Here is a 21,825-nt window from a genome sequence, read left to right on the forward strand (position 1 = left end):
TTCAAGGCCCACTTAATGATAGATATAGTTATCAGGGAAGCTCACTTTGGGGCCTTACACCTCTAAGGAAAGTCCACGTGTGAGTTGAACCTGAGCCCTCATCTCTCTCCGGGCTGGGGTTGAGTTGATTGGCCGGCAGCTCACATCTTGGCTACGCTGCAGCTGGGAGTTTTGTCAGAGTAGAACCAGAGTCAGGCCAGCCAGAGGAGCCCAGAGCTCGACTTAGAAAGACTGACAAAGTCTCCCTCTTCCTCCTCCCCCCCCAGGCTCACAAGTCAGTCTGAGCAAACCTAGGTCGTGTTCATTAGGAGGAAAGGTTTTGAAACAGAGTGAAATGGGGAGGTATTTGAGCATGTCCAGTAAGAATTGTATGATTTTGTTTCACAACGGTGTGTCCAGTCGGGGTCCTGCACCTTGGGTCAAAAAGAAAGCCAGGTAGGAGCCAAATTCCAGCACCGTATCGGTCCGAAAAGGAGTAGGATAAAAGTACTAACCCTAACCTAGCCACAACCCTAACCATAGTCTTAAATTCAACCCTTACCCTAAACCCCTCCAAATAGGGCTCCCCCATCATTGAATTCCCAATTTAACCATGGGTGTGTCCTACTGAACATGGCTATGTATATTTCCAGAATCACAGATACTAAATAACAGGAATTTATCAGCCTGTCCCTGGCACTATTCTTCTGTATCTTCAACTCTATTATGGGCATTTATCAAAATTGGTCAAAAACACACCCAGTGATATTTCTGTAACATTTTCACTCTTTCAACGTTCGAATTATAAAACATGAGCTGGCGCACACCCAGAGAAAGTTATTTTATGTAGAGGTGCTGACTAATGGCGAATAAACTATAACTGTGATGCCGAAACGTTGGTGATTTACCCAATAAATTACTGAGAGTTTATAAATGGTGTGTGCGACTCTATTTATTTTTTATAACATTCAACATTTCCCTCAGAGGAGAAAGCTTCTCTGGATCACAGCAGTCGGTCTGTTTGAGAGAGTAATAATGGGTTAATGTCTTCATACTATGTATAGCCAGCCAGGGCTATAGTGTGTGTGTGCGTGTGTGTGTGTGTGTGTGTGTGTGTGTGTGGTGTGCGTGTGTGGTGTGCGTGTGTGTGTGTGGTGTGCATGGGTCGTCTGGGCACTATGCTAGTTCCAGTATAATTGACTGCTCTCACTGCCAGTGTTGGTCAGGCCGATCCCACACCCACAAACTGTGACTCACTGGCCATGCTCTCTGCTCTGTGACTGGCTGGAGTTCCCTAGGGAGAGGTCATCTGCTCACAGTCTACAAGGGGTCAAACAGTATTATTTGCAGTATTACAGTATTTAAGATATATCTATCTCACTGCTCGTCCTGCTTCTGCAAACAATTCCACTATGATGCTTGCCCATGTGGCTTAGGGAAAGATGCTGACCAGTTTTCAGCTGATAGCTCACCTTGGATGTATAAAAGGAAAAATAAACTCTTCTAAAAAAGAGCAACAGTTTAGACGTTATGTTCGGGAATGGCTAAAAAAATCCTTTCTATATCCATCAGCTCTGCAATCTTAAAGGGTGGGAAACCATTCAAGCTGCCATTGCGGGCAAAGTACACACAATAAACTATTTTTGACCCGTTATAATGACCGCCTCTGGGCCTTTAGATGTCCGGCCCTCTTTACTCCTCGGCACGCCGTCTACTCACTTCAAAGACTGTGCAAATCACTTATGCTCCACAGAAGGGTTGCAAAGGGTCGGAAACTTTCCGGTAAATCTTGAGGAATTTTGCTTAAATTCATCAAAAAAGTTAGCTTATAACAGTGAACCTTTTTTTGTGGGATACACAAGGCAATTCTAGGTCTTGTGGCATATTTTGGTTAAACTATCCACAATTCAATGGAATTGCAACCCTCTGCGTTCTTCCATCACATGTGCAGTGCACTATTCCGTCACATGTACAGCTGATTCTCAAGATCTTGCACACTAATGATATGCTATTGAGCCCACACTACTACACTGAGCCAAGGACTACATGCTTTCTGGTAAGTTTTGATTACAATACTGGGTGGGGTGAATATATTTTCTATGACATCATTTGTTTTAACTAGTAACCTACATCAAAGTGTGTTTAAATAATTTCTAACTTGTTAACAATTTCTGCTAGTTGGTTTTTGCTACCATGCGGGTTTTTGCTTGCTTGAGCCTGCTAACTGAGGAGTGTTAATTCACCTGTTTCCATACATGTATCTTACAAAGGAGATGTTTAATCTAACTGCTTAACTATTTATCTGTACTTGGAATTGTATTTGTTTGTTTTTTACTCTGATTTTTCTCATCTTTACAGGAAAATGCCACGGGCACTATCTGATGTGTGGAGACATTTTACTGCAGCTAATGTAGAAGGAAAAGCTGTGTACATTTGCAAAGACTGTGCCAAATCATATGTGAAGAATGCAACAAAGATGCAGAATCACCTGGCCAAGTGCATAAAGTTCCATCAGTGCTCACGACAAGCAACCTCTGACAAAAGTCCCTCTACTTCTATTCGAGGTGAAAATGATGAATCAGACACCTTATCGATAGCAACAGCTCATGGTCCTCCTGGCATCAGAAGTTTTTTTGACTCAATGGAGGAATGTAGTTAGAGAAATGCTGATGAATGTCTTGCTTGAGCTGTGTATGCAACTGGTTCACCTCTGATGCTCATAGGCAATGTGTATTGGAAGAGATTTCTGAATGTTCTTTGCCCAGCATACACCCCTCCAACCAGACATGCTTTATCTACTAATTTGCTGGATGCAGAGTTCAACATAGTTCATAGTTCAAGTATTGCAATCATCTCTGATGGGTGGTCAAATGTTCATGGGCAAGGAATAATTACCTACATCATCTCCACCCCTCAACCAGTATTCTACAAGACCACAGACACAAGGGACATCAGACACACCGGTCTCTACATTGCAGATGAGCTGCAGGCAGTCATCAATGACCTTGGACCACAGAAGGTATTTGTACTGGTGACAGACAAGGCTGTGAACATGAAGGCTGCTTGGTCTAAAGTGGAGGAGTCCTAACCTCACATCACACCCATTGGCTGTGCTGCTCATGCATTGAATCTGCTCCTCAAGTACATCATGGCACTGAAAACAATGGATACACTCTACAAGAGAGCCAAGGAAATGGTTAGGTATGTGAAGAGTCATCAAGTTATGGCAGCAATCTATCTCACCAAGCAAAGTGAGAAGAATAAGAGCACCACATTGAAGGCTGTTTGACAGTCTCCTGGAGGGGAAGGAGTCTCTCCAAGAAATGGCCATATCACAGTCTGCCGATATGGACAGCCCCATCAAGAGGATCCTCCTGGATGATGTATTTTGGGAGAGAGCGGTAAGCAGCCTGAAACTCATGAAACCTATAGCAGTAGCCATTGCACGGATTGATGGAGACAATGTCATCCTGTCTGATGTTCAGACTCTGCTTGCAGATGTAAGAGAAGATATCCCTACTGCCCTGCCCACTTCACTGTTGGCCCATGCAGAGGAAACTGCAGTTCTGCAATACATCAAAAAGAGTGAAGACTTCTGCCTGAAGCCAATACACGCCGCCGCGTACATGTTGGACCACAAGTATGCTGGCAAGAGCATCCTGTCTGGTGCAGAGATCAACAAGGCCTATGGTGTCTCACCACCTTGGCCTGGATGAGGGCAAGGTTCTTGGCAGTCTGGTAAAGTACACTTCCAAGCAAGGGCTTTGGGATGGAGATGCAATATGGCAGTCGTGCCAACATACCTCATCAGCCAAATTGTGGAAGGGACTTTGAGGATCCAAATTGTGGAAGGGACTTTGTGGATCTGATGCTCTTTCCTCTGTTGCCTCCATCATCCTCTAAATCCCACCAAAATCAGCCGCCTCAGAGGGCAACTGGTCCTTGTTTGGGAACACACACACCAAAGCACACAACAGGCTGACCAATATAAGGGTTGAAAAATTGGTGACCATCCTGGCAAATTTGAGTATTTTTGAGCCTGACAACAAGCCATCCTCAACAAGGTTGGAAAGTGACAGTGAAGATGAGACCTCAGAGTCTGATGTTCAAGAGGTGGACATTGAGGAGGTCCAGGGAGAAGACATGGAAGCCTGAAAGGAAGACAACCAAAGGTTTAGTTTCTAGACTATCATTTTACAGATGTACGTTGAAAACGTTTTTGGAAGATGCGATGGATCATTGGGGATCATTCAATATCCCCTTTGTTGTTCAGTGAAATCATCCCATGTGAAGAGCCAACTCATTTAATTACATTTCAATTTCTATTGGAAGGATTTAATAGTTTGAAATTATTTCTACTTATGATAAGGTAAAAGGTTTATGTTTATGTCTCCATATGTTATGGTAAATATATCCAATGCAAAAAACATCTACATTTAAATGGCATTAATATTAATTTGCATATATTTCCATTAATTCCCATATACTCCCGTTAATTCCCACGGAAAGTTTCCACCTTTGAATATTCCCCAAAATGTGCAACCCTAATCCACAGTATGAAATGTTTACACCTATAACAATATGATGTGCATTTTCTGTCATGGTATCTTTCAGGCCAGTTGTCAAGAGTGCAAAGGACACAAACAAAGTAAGCCATTTTACAGTAAGCCATCAGCAGATAGAGACACACGAGACAGAGAGAGAGAGATGGAGAGTAAAGAGAAGAGAGGAGGGGTAGGTTAGCTGCTGCTAGCCAGTTCCTCACAAAGAGGGCATTATCCTCCAAGTTGCCACACTGGGCGCAGTCAATCTGTTCCGTGTTTCCTTAGGAAATGTCCACTTAGTCCTGGGAAGTCGACGGCTTCCCACAGCACCTTTGATTCTGGCCCAGTCCAAATAGTTGCCGGGGCGATTACACAGGTCAGGGCGACCCGGGGGACGAGGCCCCTGGTAAAATAAACGCACGGGGCGAAGACAAATTCTCATGAGGATGCCTTCAGACACCTCCAAAGGTAACCTGTTGTCATATCCAAATATCAGCTTTGTAACCGCTCACTTTCACCACTTTACATTTCCCATGTTTCATTAAGAGGCCTACTATACCTAATGCTGTGAACTTGAGGTAAAAATATATTTCTATAGGGTTGAATGAGGGCATTAGCCAGTAGCCACCCACCTGGTGAATATTGATTGGCCAGTGAGATGTTCCATAGAGTCTTATCATATAATGGCAACCGAGCTGTTACAGGATATGAGACATGAGTATCATCAGATGTTCTGGTGGAGTGTGTGTGTGTGTGTCCGTCCGTCCGTCTGTCCTTCCTACCTCACAGTGTAGCAAAGGGCATCAACTCGCTTTGCATCAAATGCCTCTGCATCAAATCCTGTTTTGTGCATAAGATGCAGATGCATTATGTAGGTTGACGTACCTGTAGAATAAAGATAGTACAGAATTGTATCAAGGAATTACACTCTTACAATACATCTCTACTTCAATCCTAGCTACAGAACTAAGGAGACATAGCGACACTCATAAACAGATCTGTCACTCCATTGCTGGCATTTTTCAAAATGAATAACAGAGAAGACACCCATTTTTTTCTGTCAATATTTTGCCAAGAAACATCAAAGGCCGCAGGCTAGCATGCGCATGACTCATTTAGTTCTCTCCTTGACAACTTGAGGCTCTTCAGTTGCAATAGTTAACGGATTGTAACCAGGTGATATGATATCATCAGGGAAGTATGAGGAGAGATGAATCTGCTGCGTGAACAGTAGGGTGTAGTCAAATGCCAATGTGTCCATAAGTGAATGTTGATACATGACCACAGTATATATTATTTATCTATTTAACCTTTATTTCGGCAGGGGAGTCCCATTGAGACCAAGGTCTCTTTTACGAGGGAGCCCTGCATGACAAGACCATACACTTACACAATCAAGGCAGGAGCATAAGAAAAAACAAAGAACAATAAAAAAAAGCACAATCATACAAAAATACACATCAAATCAAATGTTGTTGGTCACATACACATGGTTAGCAGATGTTAATGCGAGTGTAGCGAAATGCTTGTGCTTCTAGTTCCGACCATGCAGTAATCTAAACAAGTAATCTAACAATTTCACAACAACTACCTTATATACACAAGTGTAAAGGAATGAATAAGAATATGCACATATAAATATATGGGTGAGCGATGGCCGAACGGCATAGGCAAGATGCAGTAGATGGTATAGAGTACAGTATATACATATGAGATGAGTAATGTAGGGTATGTAAACATTATATAAAGTGGCATTGTTTAAAGTGACTAGTGATACATTTATTACATCCACATTTTAGTTGTGAAAGTGGCTAGAGATTTGAGTCAGTATGTTGGCAGCAGCCACTCAATGTTAGTGATGGCTGTTTAACAGTCTGATGGCCTTGAGATAGAAGCTGTTTTTCAGTCTCTCGGTCCCACCTTTGATGCACCTGTACTGACCTCGCCTTCTGGATGATAGCGGGGTGAACAGGCAGCGACTCAGGTGGTTGTTATCCTTGATGATCTTTATGGCCTTCCTGTGACATTGGGTGGTGTAGGTGTCCTGGAGGGCAGGTAGTTTTCCCCCGGTGATGCGTTGTGCAGACCTCACTACCCTCTGGAGAGCCTTACGGTTGTGGGCGGAGCAGTTGCCGTACCAGGCTGTGATGCAGCCCGACAGGATGCTCTCGATTGTGCATCTGTAAAAGTTTGTGAGTGTTTTTGGTGACAAGACAAATTTCTTCAGCCTCCTGAGGTTGAAGAGGCGCTGTTGCGCCGCCTTCACCACACTGTGTGGGTGGACCATTTCAGTTTGTCCGTGATATGTACGCCGAGGAACTTAAAACTTTCCACCTTCTCCACCACTGTCCCGTCGATGTGGATAGGGGGGTGCTCCCTATGCTGTTTCCTGAAGTCCACGATCATCTTCTTTGTTTTGTTGACGTTGCGTGTGAGGTTATTTTCCTGACACCACACTCCGAGGGCCCTCACCTCCTCCCTGTAGGCCGTCTCATCGTTGTTGGTAATCAAGCCTACCATTGTAGTGTTGTCTGCAACTTGATGATTGAGTTGGAGGCGTGCATGGCCACACAGTCATGGGTGAACAGGGAGTACAGGAGCGGGCTGAGAACGCACCCTTGTGGGGCCCCAGTGTTGAGGATCAGCGGGGTGGAGATGTTGTTTCCTCCCCTCACCACCTGAGTGCGGCCCGTCAGAAAGTCCAGGACCCAGTCGCACAGGGCGGGTCAAGACCCAGGGTCTCGAGCTTAATGCATATTTCAAACCCTAAACTGCTAGAAGTTGCTGTTCCATTTCTAATCCCTGTGTGTGTCAGGTTCTACAGTGCAGACCCATAGGTTTTGAACTGGAGCCTGTGCTGTGGCAAGAGTAGCCTACTGTGAGACCACCCCATGACAACATATGTGCCTGAGCTAAAGCAAAGATTAGCACTTTTTTTCTGGGAGCCCTCAGCAGATTCATGCTTAAGATCTTGCTCCAAGTCCACTTTACATAGGATCAATTGATGCTTAGGGCCCACTAAACACTTCACCTAATTGTTCCCTTGTAACTTCTTTATTGGGAGGAACTGATGTCAGCAACTCCATACAATTACTTTTCTGTGATGTAGGCCATTTGGTGGAGCTATGAAAGCTATGATACAAGCTGCAACAAGGGCCTGTTGTTTCTTGTTCAAATGCATTTAATTGCATTTCCAATGTGTCCTCTACTAAGGCCTCAGAAGATACCCTCTCAGCATTTGTTTCGCATTATTATTCTCTACGTCAAAATTGGAACCCTATTTCCTATATAGCCCACCACTTTTGACCAGAGACCTCAAAAGTAGTGCAGTGTAAAGGGAATAGGGTTCCATTTGGGATGCAACCCTGTATACTAGCCCAGCTTTGGAAAGTCTCAACAGGGGGGAAATGTCTCTGCAAGCTATGAGGCTGTTTGACCTGCAGGGGGAGCTCCAAGCCTGTTAGTCACCACCATCACTCCTTAAAGGGGAAATAGCAGTGAAGTGAATGAAGGTTCAAGGAGGTTGTCTCTCACTGTCACAAGTCTGCCACATACACAGATCTGCAGTTCCCATAGAGTAGGATAGCAAGTGTTTCCAGAGCTGGCTAGCAGCCACAAGCCATCGAACACATGCCCAATTGCTCACATGCCTGCTCACATACACCCATGCACCAATCACTTATGCACGCTCACACGCACACAATTTCAAAATCTCTGGGATAAAACCATCCAAAACGGATGTAGTTCATATGAGAGGAGTACACTGTAGCCCCTACTGTCTTCTAGATGGCTTTCAGATTCGACATTCAGTAAAAAAAATAAAAAGACAGCTTTAAATCATTTTTGATTATGTCCCTAATATTTGGGACTGGTTTGCAAATTAAGACATTTTGGAGAATACATTTTCGTCCACTCACCGATTTGAGACACTAGTTAAATGGTACAGATATCTAGCCTTGGGCTGAGTTTCCATTGCAAGTAATCTGGAACCATACCAAAACAATCCGTTATGGCTGGAAATTTACCATTGAAAATGTGGTCAACAGCACCACCTAGTGTTGGTACCATGTAACGTCTAAAGGAGCCAGACGTTCCATTCACGTGCTTGTTTTTGAAAAAAAACAGGTCGCAAGGTGGCACGATTCCCACTTTACAAACAACTGCATCTGTTCCCTTAGTCATCCTATTTCAAATGGGAGCTTCAGACACAAACAACAAACAAAGCTCGTCATTAGGCTGACCTCAACAGAAAATGATGTTCCTACAGCATTGAGTTCTGATGAATTGTACATTTACATTTTGGTCATTTAGCAGACACTCTTATCCACAGTGACTTACAGTCAGCGTATGCAACTAAGGTAGATAAAACATCTACATATCATAGTTAATGTTCAAATGAATACAGGGACAAAGGGATGATTCAACACACTTTTTCAAGAAAGTTGGCATGTGGGAGGGTAGTACATTATTTACTGAGAGTGAGGGGGAAGGGGTTGATCCTGCCCATGAATAGATTAGAGAATGAATTAATCAGATCAGATTAAGGGTTCCAGTACGACCAGTAGAAGAGATGCCCTCTAGTCTCTCAATATTAATGTGGAACACTCTTTGTTAAGTCCTGGAGACTACGTTCAAAGATATACATGGGCGAGAAAGGATGATAGAGAGGGAGCGCGAGAGAGACACACCCATACAAAACCATGTGCATACGTCGCACACACACACCTACACACAAAAACGCAAAACGCAGACACCCACTACTGACCTGCACGCACGGCGATATTCCGTAGATTATCTCATTGTATCTATTCAATGTTGTTCCGCGTATACTGCATGATCTCATTGTATCTATAGACACTGAGTATACAAACATTAAGAACACCTGCTCTTTCCATGACATAGACTGACCAGGTGAATCCAGGTGAAAACTATGATCCCTTATTGGTGTCACTTGTTAAATCCACTTCAATCAGTGTAGATGAAGGGGAGGAGACAGGTTAAAACCTCTTGAAGCTAGGGGGCAGTATTTTGATGTTTGGATAAAAAACGTCCCCAAATTAAACTGCCTATTTCTCAGGCCAGGAAGCTAGAATTTGCATATAATTGGCAGATTAGGACAGAAAACACTCTAAAGTTTCCAAAACTGTCAAATTATTGTCTGTGAGTATAACAGAACTGATATTGCAGGCGAAAACCTGAGGAAAATCCAACCAGGAAGTGCTGTTTTTCTGAAACTATGCTTTTCCATTGCAAGCCTATCCTCCATTTAACTTCTCTTGGGTAGGGGGCAGCATTCGGAATTTTGGATGAAATGCATGCCCAAATTAAACTGCCTGCTTCTCGGGCCCAGAAAATATGATATGCATATAACTGGTAGATTTGGATAGAAAACACTGTAAAGTTTCCAAAACTGTTAAAATAGTGTCTGTGAGTATAACAGAACTGATTCGGCAGGCGAAAACCTGAGAAAAATCCATTCAGGAAGTAGTTTTTTTTGTTGGTTTTGTAGTTTTCTATTCAATGCCATTACAGTATCCATTGACTTAGGACTCAAATTGCAGTTTCTATGCCTTCCACTAGAAGTCTTTAGAAATTGTTTCAGGCTTGTATCCTAAAAAATTAGGAAGTAAGAGCAGTCTGAATGAGTGGACCCTAAAGTGTCACAGAGCTTTTTCATGCGCGCGACCGAGAGAGTGCGTTTCTTGTTTACCTTTTAAATTGACGACGTTATTGTCCGGTTGAAATATTATCGATTATTTAGGATTGAATATAAACATCGTTTGACATGTTTCTATGAACTTTACGGATACAATTTGGATTTTTTTGTCTTCCTGTTTTGACTGCGTTTGAGCCTGTGGATTACTGAAGAAAACGCGTGAACAAAACGGAGGTTTTTGGATATAAAGAGACTTTATCGAACAAAAGGAACATTTATTGAGTAAATGAATGTCTGCTGAGTGCAACCATATGAAGATCATCAAAGGTAAGGGATTAATTGTATCTCTATTTCTGACTTGTGTAACTGTTCTACTTGGCTGGTTACTGTTTGTAATGATTTGTATAGTGGGCTATGTTCTCAAATTTCTGTATTTGAATTTGGCGCCCAGCAGTTTCACTGGCTGTTGAAGAGGTGGGATGCTAATGTCTCACGTACCCAAGAGAGTTTAAAGGGATATCAAACAGATTCCTTTCCCTATGGCTTCCACAGAGTGTGAACAGTCTTTAGACATAGTTTCAAGCTTTTATTCTGAAAAATGAGCGAGAATGAGAACGCGCGCCACTGGAGCGAGACCTTTTCTTTCTCTCTTGTATTGAAAAGGCTACCGTCTGGTTGAAATATTATCAATTATTTATTGTAAAAACAACCTGAGGATTGATTATAAAAAATGTTTGACATGTTTCTACGAACTTTACGGATACTATTTAGAATTTTTGTCTGCCCATCGTGACCTGCACGAGCCTGTGGATTACTCAACAAAACGCGCCAACCAAATGGAGGTTTTTGGATATAAAAATAATCTTTATCGAACAAAACGAACATTTATTGTGTAACTGGGAGTCTCGTGAGTGCAAACATACAAAGATCATCAAAGGTACGCGATTAACTTGATTGCTTTTCTGACTTTCGTGACCAATCTACTTTGCTGCTAGCTGTTTGTAATGTTTTGTCTACTGAGAGCTGTCCTCACATAATCGCATGGTTTGCTTTCGCGGTAAAGCTTTTTTGAAATCTGACACGCCAGGAGGATTAACAACAAGCTACGCTGTGTTTTGGTATATTGCACTTGTGATTTCATGAAAATTAAATATTTTTAGTAATTCAATTTGAATTTGGCGCTCTGCAATTCACCGGATGTTGACGAAAATGATCCCGCTAAAGGGATCGGTGCGCCAAAGGATTTTTAAGCCTCGAGATAATTGAGACATGGATTGTGCATGTGCACCATTCAGAGACTGAATGGGCAAGACAAAATATTTAAGTGCCTTTGAACAAGGTACGGTAGTAGGTGCCAGGCGCACCGGTTTGTGTCAAGAACTGGAACACCGCTGGGTTTCCCGTGTGTATCAAGAACGGTCCACCACCCAAAGGACACCCAGACAACTTGACAACTGTGGGACACATTGGAGTCAACATGGGCCAGCATCCCTGTGGAACGCTTTCGACACCTTGTAAAGTCCATGCCCTGACGAATTGAAGCTGTTCAGAGGGCAAAATGGGAGGTGTTGACTTTACACTTTACATCCACATGTTGTTGTGTTACAGCCTAATATAAAATGGATTAAATTGAGATTTTTTCGTCACTGGCCTACACGTAATACCCAATAATGTCAACATGGAATTCTGTTTTTTTAAATTTGTACAAATTAATTGAAATGTGAAATGTCTTGAGTAAACAAGCATTCAATCCCTTTACAATAATGACGTTTAACATGATTATTGAATGACCACCTCATCTCTGTACCCCACACATACAATTATCTGTAAGGTCCCTTAATCGAGCAGTGGATTTCTAGCACAGACTCAACCACAAAGACCAGGGAGGGTTTCCAATGCCTCGTAAAGAAGGGCCCCTATTGGTAGTGAAAAATATGGTTTGTTTATGAATTGGAAGGACCAATAAAAAGGGATAGAAAAATTGTAGGTGCTGGATTTTAGGCTGGTAGCAACCACCACAGGGTGTCCATTCAGAACACACGGAAGCAGTAGTTCCAGTTCAAGGGTTTAATGAAGATCCACACACACACACATAAACAACACCACTCTCTGATACTAATTGTGGTTCTGTAAAGAAAAGAGGAGAACTTAGGCTATAGCACAGTATGGGAAAAGATATGCCTATTTGCACGTCAACAACTAAACAGGTTATGTGGACCCAAACACATGCTAGATGCATAAAGAACAGTTGAGCAATGTGAAAATATCTACACATTATAAAACATAACAAGCATGAGCGATCTACAACCGGAAATAGCCTAGCACCACAGACAAATGCTAACAAATGCTAATCGCCAAAAGCGCATGCTAATGGGTTCTGAATGACAATGCTAATGCTAGCAGGAGTATGCAAGCTAGCTAGCAAGTTTAACACAAATGGTACATTCATTTATTTAATATATTTAACCTTTATTTAACTAGGCAAGTCAGCTAAGAACAAATTATTATTTACAATGTCGGCCTACCAAAAGGCCTCCTGCGGGGACGGGGGCCTGGGATAAAAAAAAAAGCATAAATACAATGTAAATATAGGACAAAACACACATCACAACAAGAGAGACAACACAATTCTACATAAAGAGAGTCCTAAGACAACAACATAGCAAAGCAGCAACACAACATGGTTGCAGCACAAAACAGGGTACAAACATTACTGGGCACAGACAACAGCACAAAGGGCAAGAAGGTAGAGACAACAATACATCGCACAAAGCAACCACAACTCTCAGTAAGAGTGTCCATGACTGAGTCTTTGAATGCAGAGATTGAGATAAAACTATTGTTTTGTTGCAGCTCGTTCCAGTCGCTAACTGCAGCGAACTGAAAAGAGGAGTGACCCAGGGATGTGTGTGCTTTGGGGACCTTTAACAGAATGTGACTGGCAGAATGGGTGTTGTATGTGGAGGATGCGGGCTGCAGTAGATATGTCAGATAGGGGGGAGTGAGGCCTAAGAGGGTTTTATAAATAAGCATCAACCAGTGGGTTTTGCGACGGGTATACAGAGATGACCAGTTTACAGAGGAGTATAGAGTGCAGTGATGTGTCCTATAAGGAGCATTGGTGGCAAATCTGATGGCCGAATGGTAAAGAACCCGAATGCACCCTTACTTGCCGATCTATAAATGATGTCTCCGTAATCTAGCATGGGTAGGATGGTCATCTGAATCAGGGTTAGTTTGGCAGCTGGGGTGAAAGAGGAGCGATTATGATAGAGGAAACTAAGTCTAGATTTAACTTTCGCCTGCAGCTTTGATATGTGCTGAGAGAAGGACAGTGTACTGTCTAGCCATACTCCCAAGGACTTGCATGAGGTGACCACCTCAAGCTCTAAACCCTCAGAGGTAGTAATCACACCTGTGGGGAGAGGGGCATTCTTCTTACCAAACCACATGACCTTTGTTTTGGAGGTGTTCAGAACAAGGTTTAGGGTAGAGAAAGCTTGTTGGACACTAAGAAAGCTTTGTTGTAGAGCATTTAACACAAAATCCGGGGGCCAGCTGAGAATAAGACTGTATCATCTGCTTATAAATGGATGAGAGAGCTTCCTACTGCCTGAGCTATGTTGTTGATGTAAATTGAGAAGAGCGTGGGGTCTAGGATTGAGCTTTGGGGTACTCCCTTGGTAACAGGCAGTGGCTGAGACAGCAGATGTTCTGACTTTATACACTGCACTCTTTGAGAAAGATAGTTAGCAAACCAGGCCAAAGACCCCTCAGAGACACCAATACTCCCACAAGAATGGAATGGTCTACTGTATCAAAAGCTTTGGCCAAGTCAATAAAAATAGCAGCACAGCATTGTTCAGAATCAAGGGCAATGGTGGCATCATTGAGGACCTATTGAGGACCAATTTACAACAGACACTATTTAGCTCCAAACAACAAGACATCAAGATTTTGGCACTTACATTTAGCTGCATCACAATAACAGCAGAAAGAAAAGCAATTTCTTCTAAGGAGGTAAAATAAGCAGGAGAGAAAAACAGATTGATCATCAGAATGGAAACTACAGACTGCCTGAGGCCCTAGGCCCTGCCTGGTCGGTATTACCCTAAGTCCTGGGAAAGAAGGCTGCTGATTGGCTAATACAATTATGATGATTGGTGTGACCTTATTCCAATAGGAAAACCAAAAGAAAGTTGGGGTCTTGGAAAGGAGATGAGCTGGCCGTTTTTACAGGTAGATAGATTTTTTTTTAAAGCAGACATTGAATATCCCTTTGAGCATGTTGAAGTTATTAATGACACTTTGGATGGTGCATCAATACACCCCATCATTACAGCGATACAGGCGTCCTTCCACATCAGTTGCCAGAGAGGAAGGAAACCCCTCAGGGATTTCACAATGAGGCCAATGATGATTTTAAAACACACAGCGTTTAATGGCTGAAATTGAAAACTGGATGGATCAACAACATTTTAGCTACTCCACAAAACTAACCTAATTGACAGAGTGAAAAGAAGGAAGCCTGTACAGAATACACATATTCCAAAACAGGCATCCTGTTTGCAACAAGGCACTAAAGTAATACTGCAAGAAATGTGGCAAAACAATTCACTTTTTGTCCAGAATACAAAGTGTTATGTTTGGAGCAAATCCAATACAACACATTACTGAGTACCACTCTCCATATTTTCAAGCATAGCGGTGGCTGCATCATGTTATGGGTGTGCTTGTAGTTGTTAAGGGCTGGGGAGTTTTTCAGGATAAAAAAATTTACGGAATGGAGCTAAGCACAGGAAAAATCCTAGAAGAAAACCTGGTTCACTCTGCTTTCCATCAGACACTGGGAGATTAATTTACCTTTCAGCAGGACAATAACCTAAAATACAATGCCAAATCTACACTAGAGTTGCTTACCAAGAAGACAGAGAATGTTCCTGAGGGGCTGAGTTACAGTTTTGACATAAATCTATGGCAAGACTTGAAAATGGTTGTCTCGCAATGATCAACCATCAATTTGACAGTGCTTTAAGAATTTCTAAAATAATAAATGGACAAACATTATACAACCCAGGTGTGCAAAACTCTTAGACTTACCCAGAAAGATTCACAGCTGCAATTGCTGTCAAAGGTGATTCTAAAATGTGTTGACTCAGGGTGGTGAATTCTTATGCAAATTAGATATTTATTTATTAGATTTCTTTTATACATTTGCAAAAATTTCTAAAAACATGTTTTCACTTTGTCATTATGAGGTATTGTGTGTAGATGGGTGAAAAAAAAAGATTTAATCAATTTTGAAATTAGGCTGTAACACAATACAATATGTAGGAGTATGAATACATTCTGAAGGCAAACTATGAAGTTTCTTTCCAAAATGCTATATTTCAATTTTTTTTATGTTGCTAAATTAGCATTTAATTGTTGAAAGACGTTAGGAAAGAGATTGGTGTGTTTAAAAAAAAAAATCTAATCATGGCATGGGGTTGTTCAATGACAGACATGTATTTGTTTAAAATCTATGAATAAGCAATAATATCTGATGAAAAAACACACATGTGAAAAATTGGTGGATATAGCGTTTTGGAAATAAAGCTTTGTCAGCCCTGACCGTAGAGATCCTTTTATTCTCTATGTTTGGTTGGTCAGGGTGTGACTCGGGTGGGAAACTCTATGTTCTTTGTTTCTATGTTTTGGCCGGGTATGGTTCTCAATCAGGGACAGCTGTCTATTGTTGTCTCTGATTGGGAATCATACTTAGGCAGCCTTTTTCCCTTTTGGTATTTGTGGGTAGTTGTCTTTGTTAGTGGCCTGTATAGCCCTAGTAAGCGTCACGTTCGTTTTTGTTGTTTCTTGTTTCGTTGGCGACATTTAAAATAAAGAAAAATGTATGCTCACCACGCTGCACCTTGGTCCGGTCATTTCCACGACGGCGTTCGTGACAAGCTTTCATATATTCCTCTTTTTTGTATACTTATCAAAGCAAATTCTTTTTATATTATCACATTATTATTACTATTTTTATTTATTTAAATTTGTATTCATAAAAAATATTTTCCTGGCATGGTTTAGGTCTTCTCATCCCCTTAGAGGGTAAGGTAAACACCAATAAATACACAGCCAGCCCTTCTGTGGGATCAACTTCAACTTATGGTGAATAATTTATACCCTTACGGGAGTGGTCTCTTCCAAGATGACAATGCCCCCATCCACAGGGCACAAGTGGTTACTGAATGGTTTGATGAGCACGATGTAAACCAAATGCCGTGGCTGTCCATATGCCGTGGCCGTCTCAGTTACCAGCTCTCAGCCCAATTGAACACTTATGGGAGATTCTGGAGCGGCACCTGAGAGTGTTTTCCACTACCATCAACAAAACACCAAACGATGGAATTTATTGTGGAGAATGGCGTCGCATCCCTCTAATAGAGGGAGGGTGGCCCTACACCCTATTCATTAAGACACCATGTTGGTGTTACCTTTATACACTGCTCAAAAAAATAAAGGGAACACTTAAACAACACAATGTAACTCCAAGTCAATCACACTTCTGTGAAATCAAACTGTCCACTTAGGAAGCAACACTGATTGACAATAAATTTCACATGCTGTTGTGCAAATGGAATAGACAACAGGTGGAAATTATAGGCAATTAGCAAGACACCCCCAATAAAGGAGTGGTTCTGCAGGTGGTGACCACAGACCACTTCTCAGTTCATATGCTTCCTGGCTGATGTTTTGGTCACTTTTGAATGCTGGCGGTGCTTTCACTCTAGTGGTAGCATGAGACAGAGTCTACAACCCACACAAGTGGCTCAGGTAGTGCAGCTCATCCAGGATGGCACATCAATGCGAGCTGTGGCAAGAAGGTTTGCTGTGTCTGTCAGCGTAGTGTCCAGAGCATGGAGGCACTACCAGGAGACAGGCCAGTACATCAGGAGACGTGGAGGAGGCCGTAGGAGGGCAACAACCCAGCAGCAGGACCGCTACCTCCGCCTTTGTGCAAGGAGAAGCACTGCCAGAGCCCTGCAAAATGACCTCCAGCAGGCCACAAATGTGCATGTGTCTGCTCAAACAGTCAGAAACAGACTCCATGAGGGTGGTATGAGGGCCCGACGTCCACAGGTGGGGGTTGTGCTTACAGCCCAACACCGTGCAGGACGTTTGGCATTTGCCAGAGAACACCAAGATTGGCAAATTCGCCACTGGCGCCCTGTGCTCTTCACAGATGAAAGCAGGTTCACACTGAGCACATGGGCACATGTGACAGACGTGACAGAGTCTGGAGACGCCGTGGAGAACGTTCTGCTACCTGCAACATCCTCCAGGATGACCGGTTTGGAGGTGGGTCAGTCATGGTGTGGGGTGGCATTTCTTTGGGGGGCCGCACAGCCCTCCATGTGCTCGCCAGAGGTAGCCTGACTGCCATTAGGTACCGAAATGAGATCCTCAGACCCCTTGTGAGACCATATGCTGGTGCTGTTGGCCCTGGGTTCCTCCTAATGCAAGACAATGCTAGACCTCATGTGGCTGGAGTGTGTCAGCAGTTCCTGCAAGAGGAAGGCATTGATGCTATGGACTGGCCCGCCCGTTCCCCAGACCTGAATCCAATTGAGCACATCTGGGACATCATGTCTCGCTCCATCCACCAACGCCACGTTGCACCACAGACTGTCCAGGAGTTGGCAGATGCTTTAGGCCAGGTCTGGGAGGAGATCCCTCAGGAGACCATCCGCCACCTCATCAGGAGCATGCCCAGGAGTTGTAGGGAGGTCATACAGGCACGTGGAGGCCACACACACTACTGAGCCTCATTTTGGCTTGTTTTAAGGACATTACATCAAAGTTGGATCAGCCTGTAGTGTGGTTTTCCACTTTAATTTTGAGTGTGACTCCAAATCCAGACCTCCATGGGTTGATAAATTTGATTTCCATTGATAATTTTTGTGTGATTTTGTTGTCAGCACATTCAACTATGTAAAGAAAAAAGTATTTAATAAGAATATTTCATTCATTCAGATCTAGGATGTGATATTTTAGTGTTCCCTTTATTTTTTTGAGCAGTGTATATATCCTCTCTAATCACCATGACTCAAATATTTTTTCTACTGTTGTCATTATCTCACTTTGCTTTAGCAACAGTAGTTGTGCCATTCATGCAGAGAGAGAGAGAGAGAGAGAGACCACTTATTTGGATAGTCCCAAGTAGATGATTTGTAGTTCAATAACTTTTGTGAAAGGCCGTACCTATTCACTGACGAAATCCTGGACGGGACAGCACGAAATGAGACGCAGAGACGTGACTTCAACAAAAAGAAGGAAACTGTATTGGGAGTTCACGCGCCAATCCAACAGCTTGAGCCGAACCTATAACAGGGCATCCTACTGTCCTGGAATTCACCATAGTCTCCGGTTCATAATCACTCTGCCCCTTCAGTCAGGTCCTTAAGATAACACAAACAATAATCAGTCAATTGGCCTCAGGTGAGCTCATCAGTAGTGGCTGTACTTCGGCCCACCTCCAGGAGAGGGCGCAGTCGGCACACTTGATCCGGCTAATCCCTCACACTTTCAGCATTTCAACTAACTATCTACTAACCTTAACCTTTATCCTAACCCTAAAGGTAACTGTTACCCTAACCTTAACCCTTACCCTTATTCAAACCTTAACTGGAACCTTAGCAAGCTGTTGGATATCAAGAGATTGTTTGTTGATAGTATGCCAATCTGTAGATCATCAGTATAGGACTATCCAAAACAAGTGTGACTGAAAAAGAATTTGAATTCTTACAATTCAACGTTTTAGTTCAATGGGTCTGTATCAGCTCACAGTGATATATATCACACATCAACCCACCTTCTGATACAAAGGTTGATTTCTAAAACGTACATTACAACTTGATTGAATCAAGGGATACGTGCAGCATGAGAGGATCCGTGTTCATATGAGGTGCAAAACAAGAGAGAAGTCACAGAGAGAAGTCACAGAGAGAACCGAAAGACGTCAAAGAAACTGCTGTACTGGGTACACTTTATTTACAAGCAAATCAAAAGCCAGTCAGTGGTGGGTGCAATTGGAACATTCCAGAGCCTGTTTGGAAGCTCTATAACCGCCAGAGGCAACTGACAGGTGAGGAGGATAGGGTCATAGCTCATCAAGGAGAAAGGAAGGACACCATTGTAACCAAGTGATCCCTCTAATCCCCTGAATCGTCCTGGGATAAATCTCCTCCTCCTCAGCTCCCAGTGACCTCTGGTGACCTTGTGTAGCCTAGTCAGTGTGACATGTTGTGCTGTCCAAAACTGGCTAACCTAGTGAACGTCTCTCAGATTTTTTCTCTCCAGTTTCAGCCTTTTCAGCACTGTAAAGAGTGATACATAGCTGCAATAAGTTTGCCATGTGTTCCTATGTGAGTACAACATGACGTTTTTCCCCTGTGTCCCGCCTGGGGCTGTTTGTCCCTGGGCGGGCTAGGTGATTATGCAGCCTCCCTTCTCAGGCTTATAGGGGTTCTTATCATCTGGTACTCCTGTTATCAGGAGGTCGGTACCAGACGCAGCCTCACACCAGTCCATGGTCTCCTTGGATGTCTTGGACACCTAAGAGAAATGGAGAGGGGTCAATAGGAGCATTCTAATTCAGTTCAATGGGACTGTATCAGTGCACAGTGATGCGTTTGTAATGCTACAGAGCTTCTCTTTATGGACCCATTGATTTTACGTACAGGCTCCCTGGGTGTCGAGACTTCTTTCTTCAGCTGTTCCAGCTCCATCTTAAGGATGTCAATGTCTGACATATCCCGAGCCATCTTTCCCTGAGAAGGAAGGAGGAGAGAGGATCAATGAGAGAGGGCACACAAAATAAACATCAAACATTCACCATGCTGTAACAAGTAACTCTTATCTTGTTGCTTGTCAGTAAAGATCAAAATGAATCTAAATCCTTCTGGATTTGTGAATGAATTCACTAATTGAACAGATTGGCAAACTTGTTTGATATTCTTGTATCAGTCTTCAACAACGCGCTTTAGTGGGTTGAACCCAGATCTAAATCTTTACCTTTCAAATCCATATATTTCCTCTTTCTTAAGAATGTAATGTGTGGTAAAATAACTGTAGGATGTCACAGCAAGCTAAAGAAGGTTGCGGGACAGGATTACCCAATTAGACCACACCCTATACATTGTGTAACTTTGTATGGCTACTCGCCAGGAATTCTACTCGAATAATATCTTGTTTTTAAGTAGAGTTGATCTCTATGGGCTTGCACTGACACAGTAAAAGACATGTTAGGTCAGGGATGGGCAACTTTGATGGGGTGGGGGCCACAAAAAAACTGAACTGATCATGAGGGGCCGCAGTGGCTCGCTGGTCACTTGACAGCAGAGAGACATTTTTTAAGTTGTAGAGTTAATTCCCTGCAATTCTACACGTTTTGCCATGGGGATGTGAGAATACCCTGACTGAGTTCCAAAATATATACAGTACATATTATATTTTTGGGGGAGGGAAATGAATCCGCTGGCCTACAAAATGGGAGCCTTAGATATCCGACTGTATGAACAAACCAATGAACTATTGACATGTCTGTTTCCATGGCCTTGTGCTCGTTGACTCTTCCCTATCCTAAAATAATCTGTCATACAACTGAACTTTGGAAATACATGAAGGCTATGTGGTTGGTGTTCTTTGTTGGGTACTACTTCAGTCCCACCCTCTACCAACACGCTGTGCCTACATAATCAGGCCACCAGCCAAACCACCAGCCAAACCCTGCATTCATCCATTCATTTCTGTCCCAAAAAGGCCATTGATGTGGCCTATGAGTCTAAAAAGAGACCTCTGAGTTATGTCTAACAATAGTGAAAACAACCCAGAGTAGTCAATTATACAAACACATCGATTAATTGATCCGATTCGAATTTTGATACTACATAAAATGTAGTAGTATGGCTTGTTGACTCCCGTCAATTAAAAAAATCCTGAGTGAATTGCTCAGTTGAGCTAGAATCTCCCTGAACACTGGTCCAGGCTAATGGCCAAGACTGAAGTTAGTCGCTACATCCTCTCCTCGGGCCGACACTCACCTATTGGTTGTGGGTACAGTCGATGCGGGGAAAGTGAAGTCTCTCACCCTCTATGGGACCGCTGTGATCGGGTTGTCTCCCTCCTGAGTCCAACTGGATTACCCTGTTCCTCAACTCTCCTCTTCAGGACATTCTCCAGATGGCACGATGACAGATTGGGAGGAGACTCTTGTACAGAACCCCCCCCTCCCACCCCACCCCCGTTCCTAATCAGATTAGTCTATTATAATTAGCTGCGCCAAATGTCAACCTCAAATCACAAATTACCTTTGAGTATCACAGGAGGACATAGAGAGAGTATCAGCTTCAGCCAAATGCTCCCAAACCACAGGTCCTGGATCAGCTCTCACAATGCCAATCCTGCCCTTTATCGTGGAGTTTCAAAGTTTAATCTGGCTCTAGATCTGTGCTGATTATGAGCAACTTCCACTCTCACCTGGGTCACTCTCAGAGGTCAAAACGGGATAAAAAAAAGTTTGAAACGGAACACGGATATGAGCATTCTGATTGACCAGGAAATCATTAAAAAACTGTCCACTTACAGACCTTGTGATGG

At 42.9% G+C, this 21,825-nt stretch overlaps 1 protein-coding gene across 1 annotated transcript; it reads right to left on the reverse strand.

The window, feature by feature from the left end:
• Positions 1-19,653: 19,653 nt before the first annotated feature.
• On the reverse strand, positions 19,654-19,991 carry LOC120044502 (guanine nucleotide-binding protein G(I)/G(S)/G(O) subunit gamma-T2-like). Its single transcript, XM_038989157.1, has 2 exons — positions 19,908-19,991; positions 19,654-19,782 (listed from the first exon to the last, which is right to left on the reverse strand). The coding sequence occupies exons 1-2, from the start codon at positions 19,989-19,991 to the stop codon at positions 19,654-19,656; spliced, it is 213 nt and encodes a 70-aa protein (XP_038845085.1).
• Between the last annotated feature and the right edge of the window lie 1,834 nt (positions 19,992-21,825).

The sequence above is a fragment of the Salvelinus namaycush genome, chromosome 3 (assembly GCF_016432855.1).
Source record: "Salvelinus namaycush isolate Seneca chromosome 3, SaNama_1.0, whole genome shotgun sequence".
In the NCBI taxonomy this organism is placed as follows: Eukaryota; Metazoa; Chordata; class Actinopteri; order Salmoniformes; family Salmonidae; genus Salvelinus; species Salvelinus namaycush.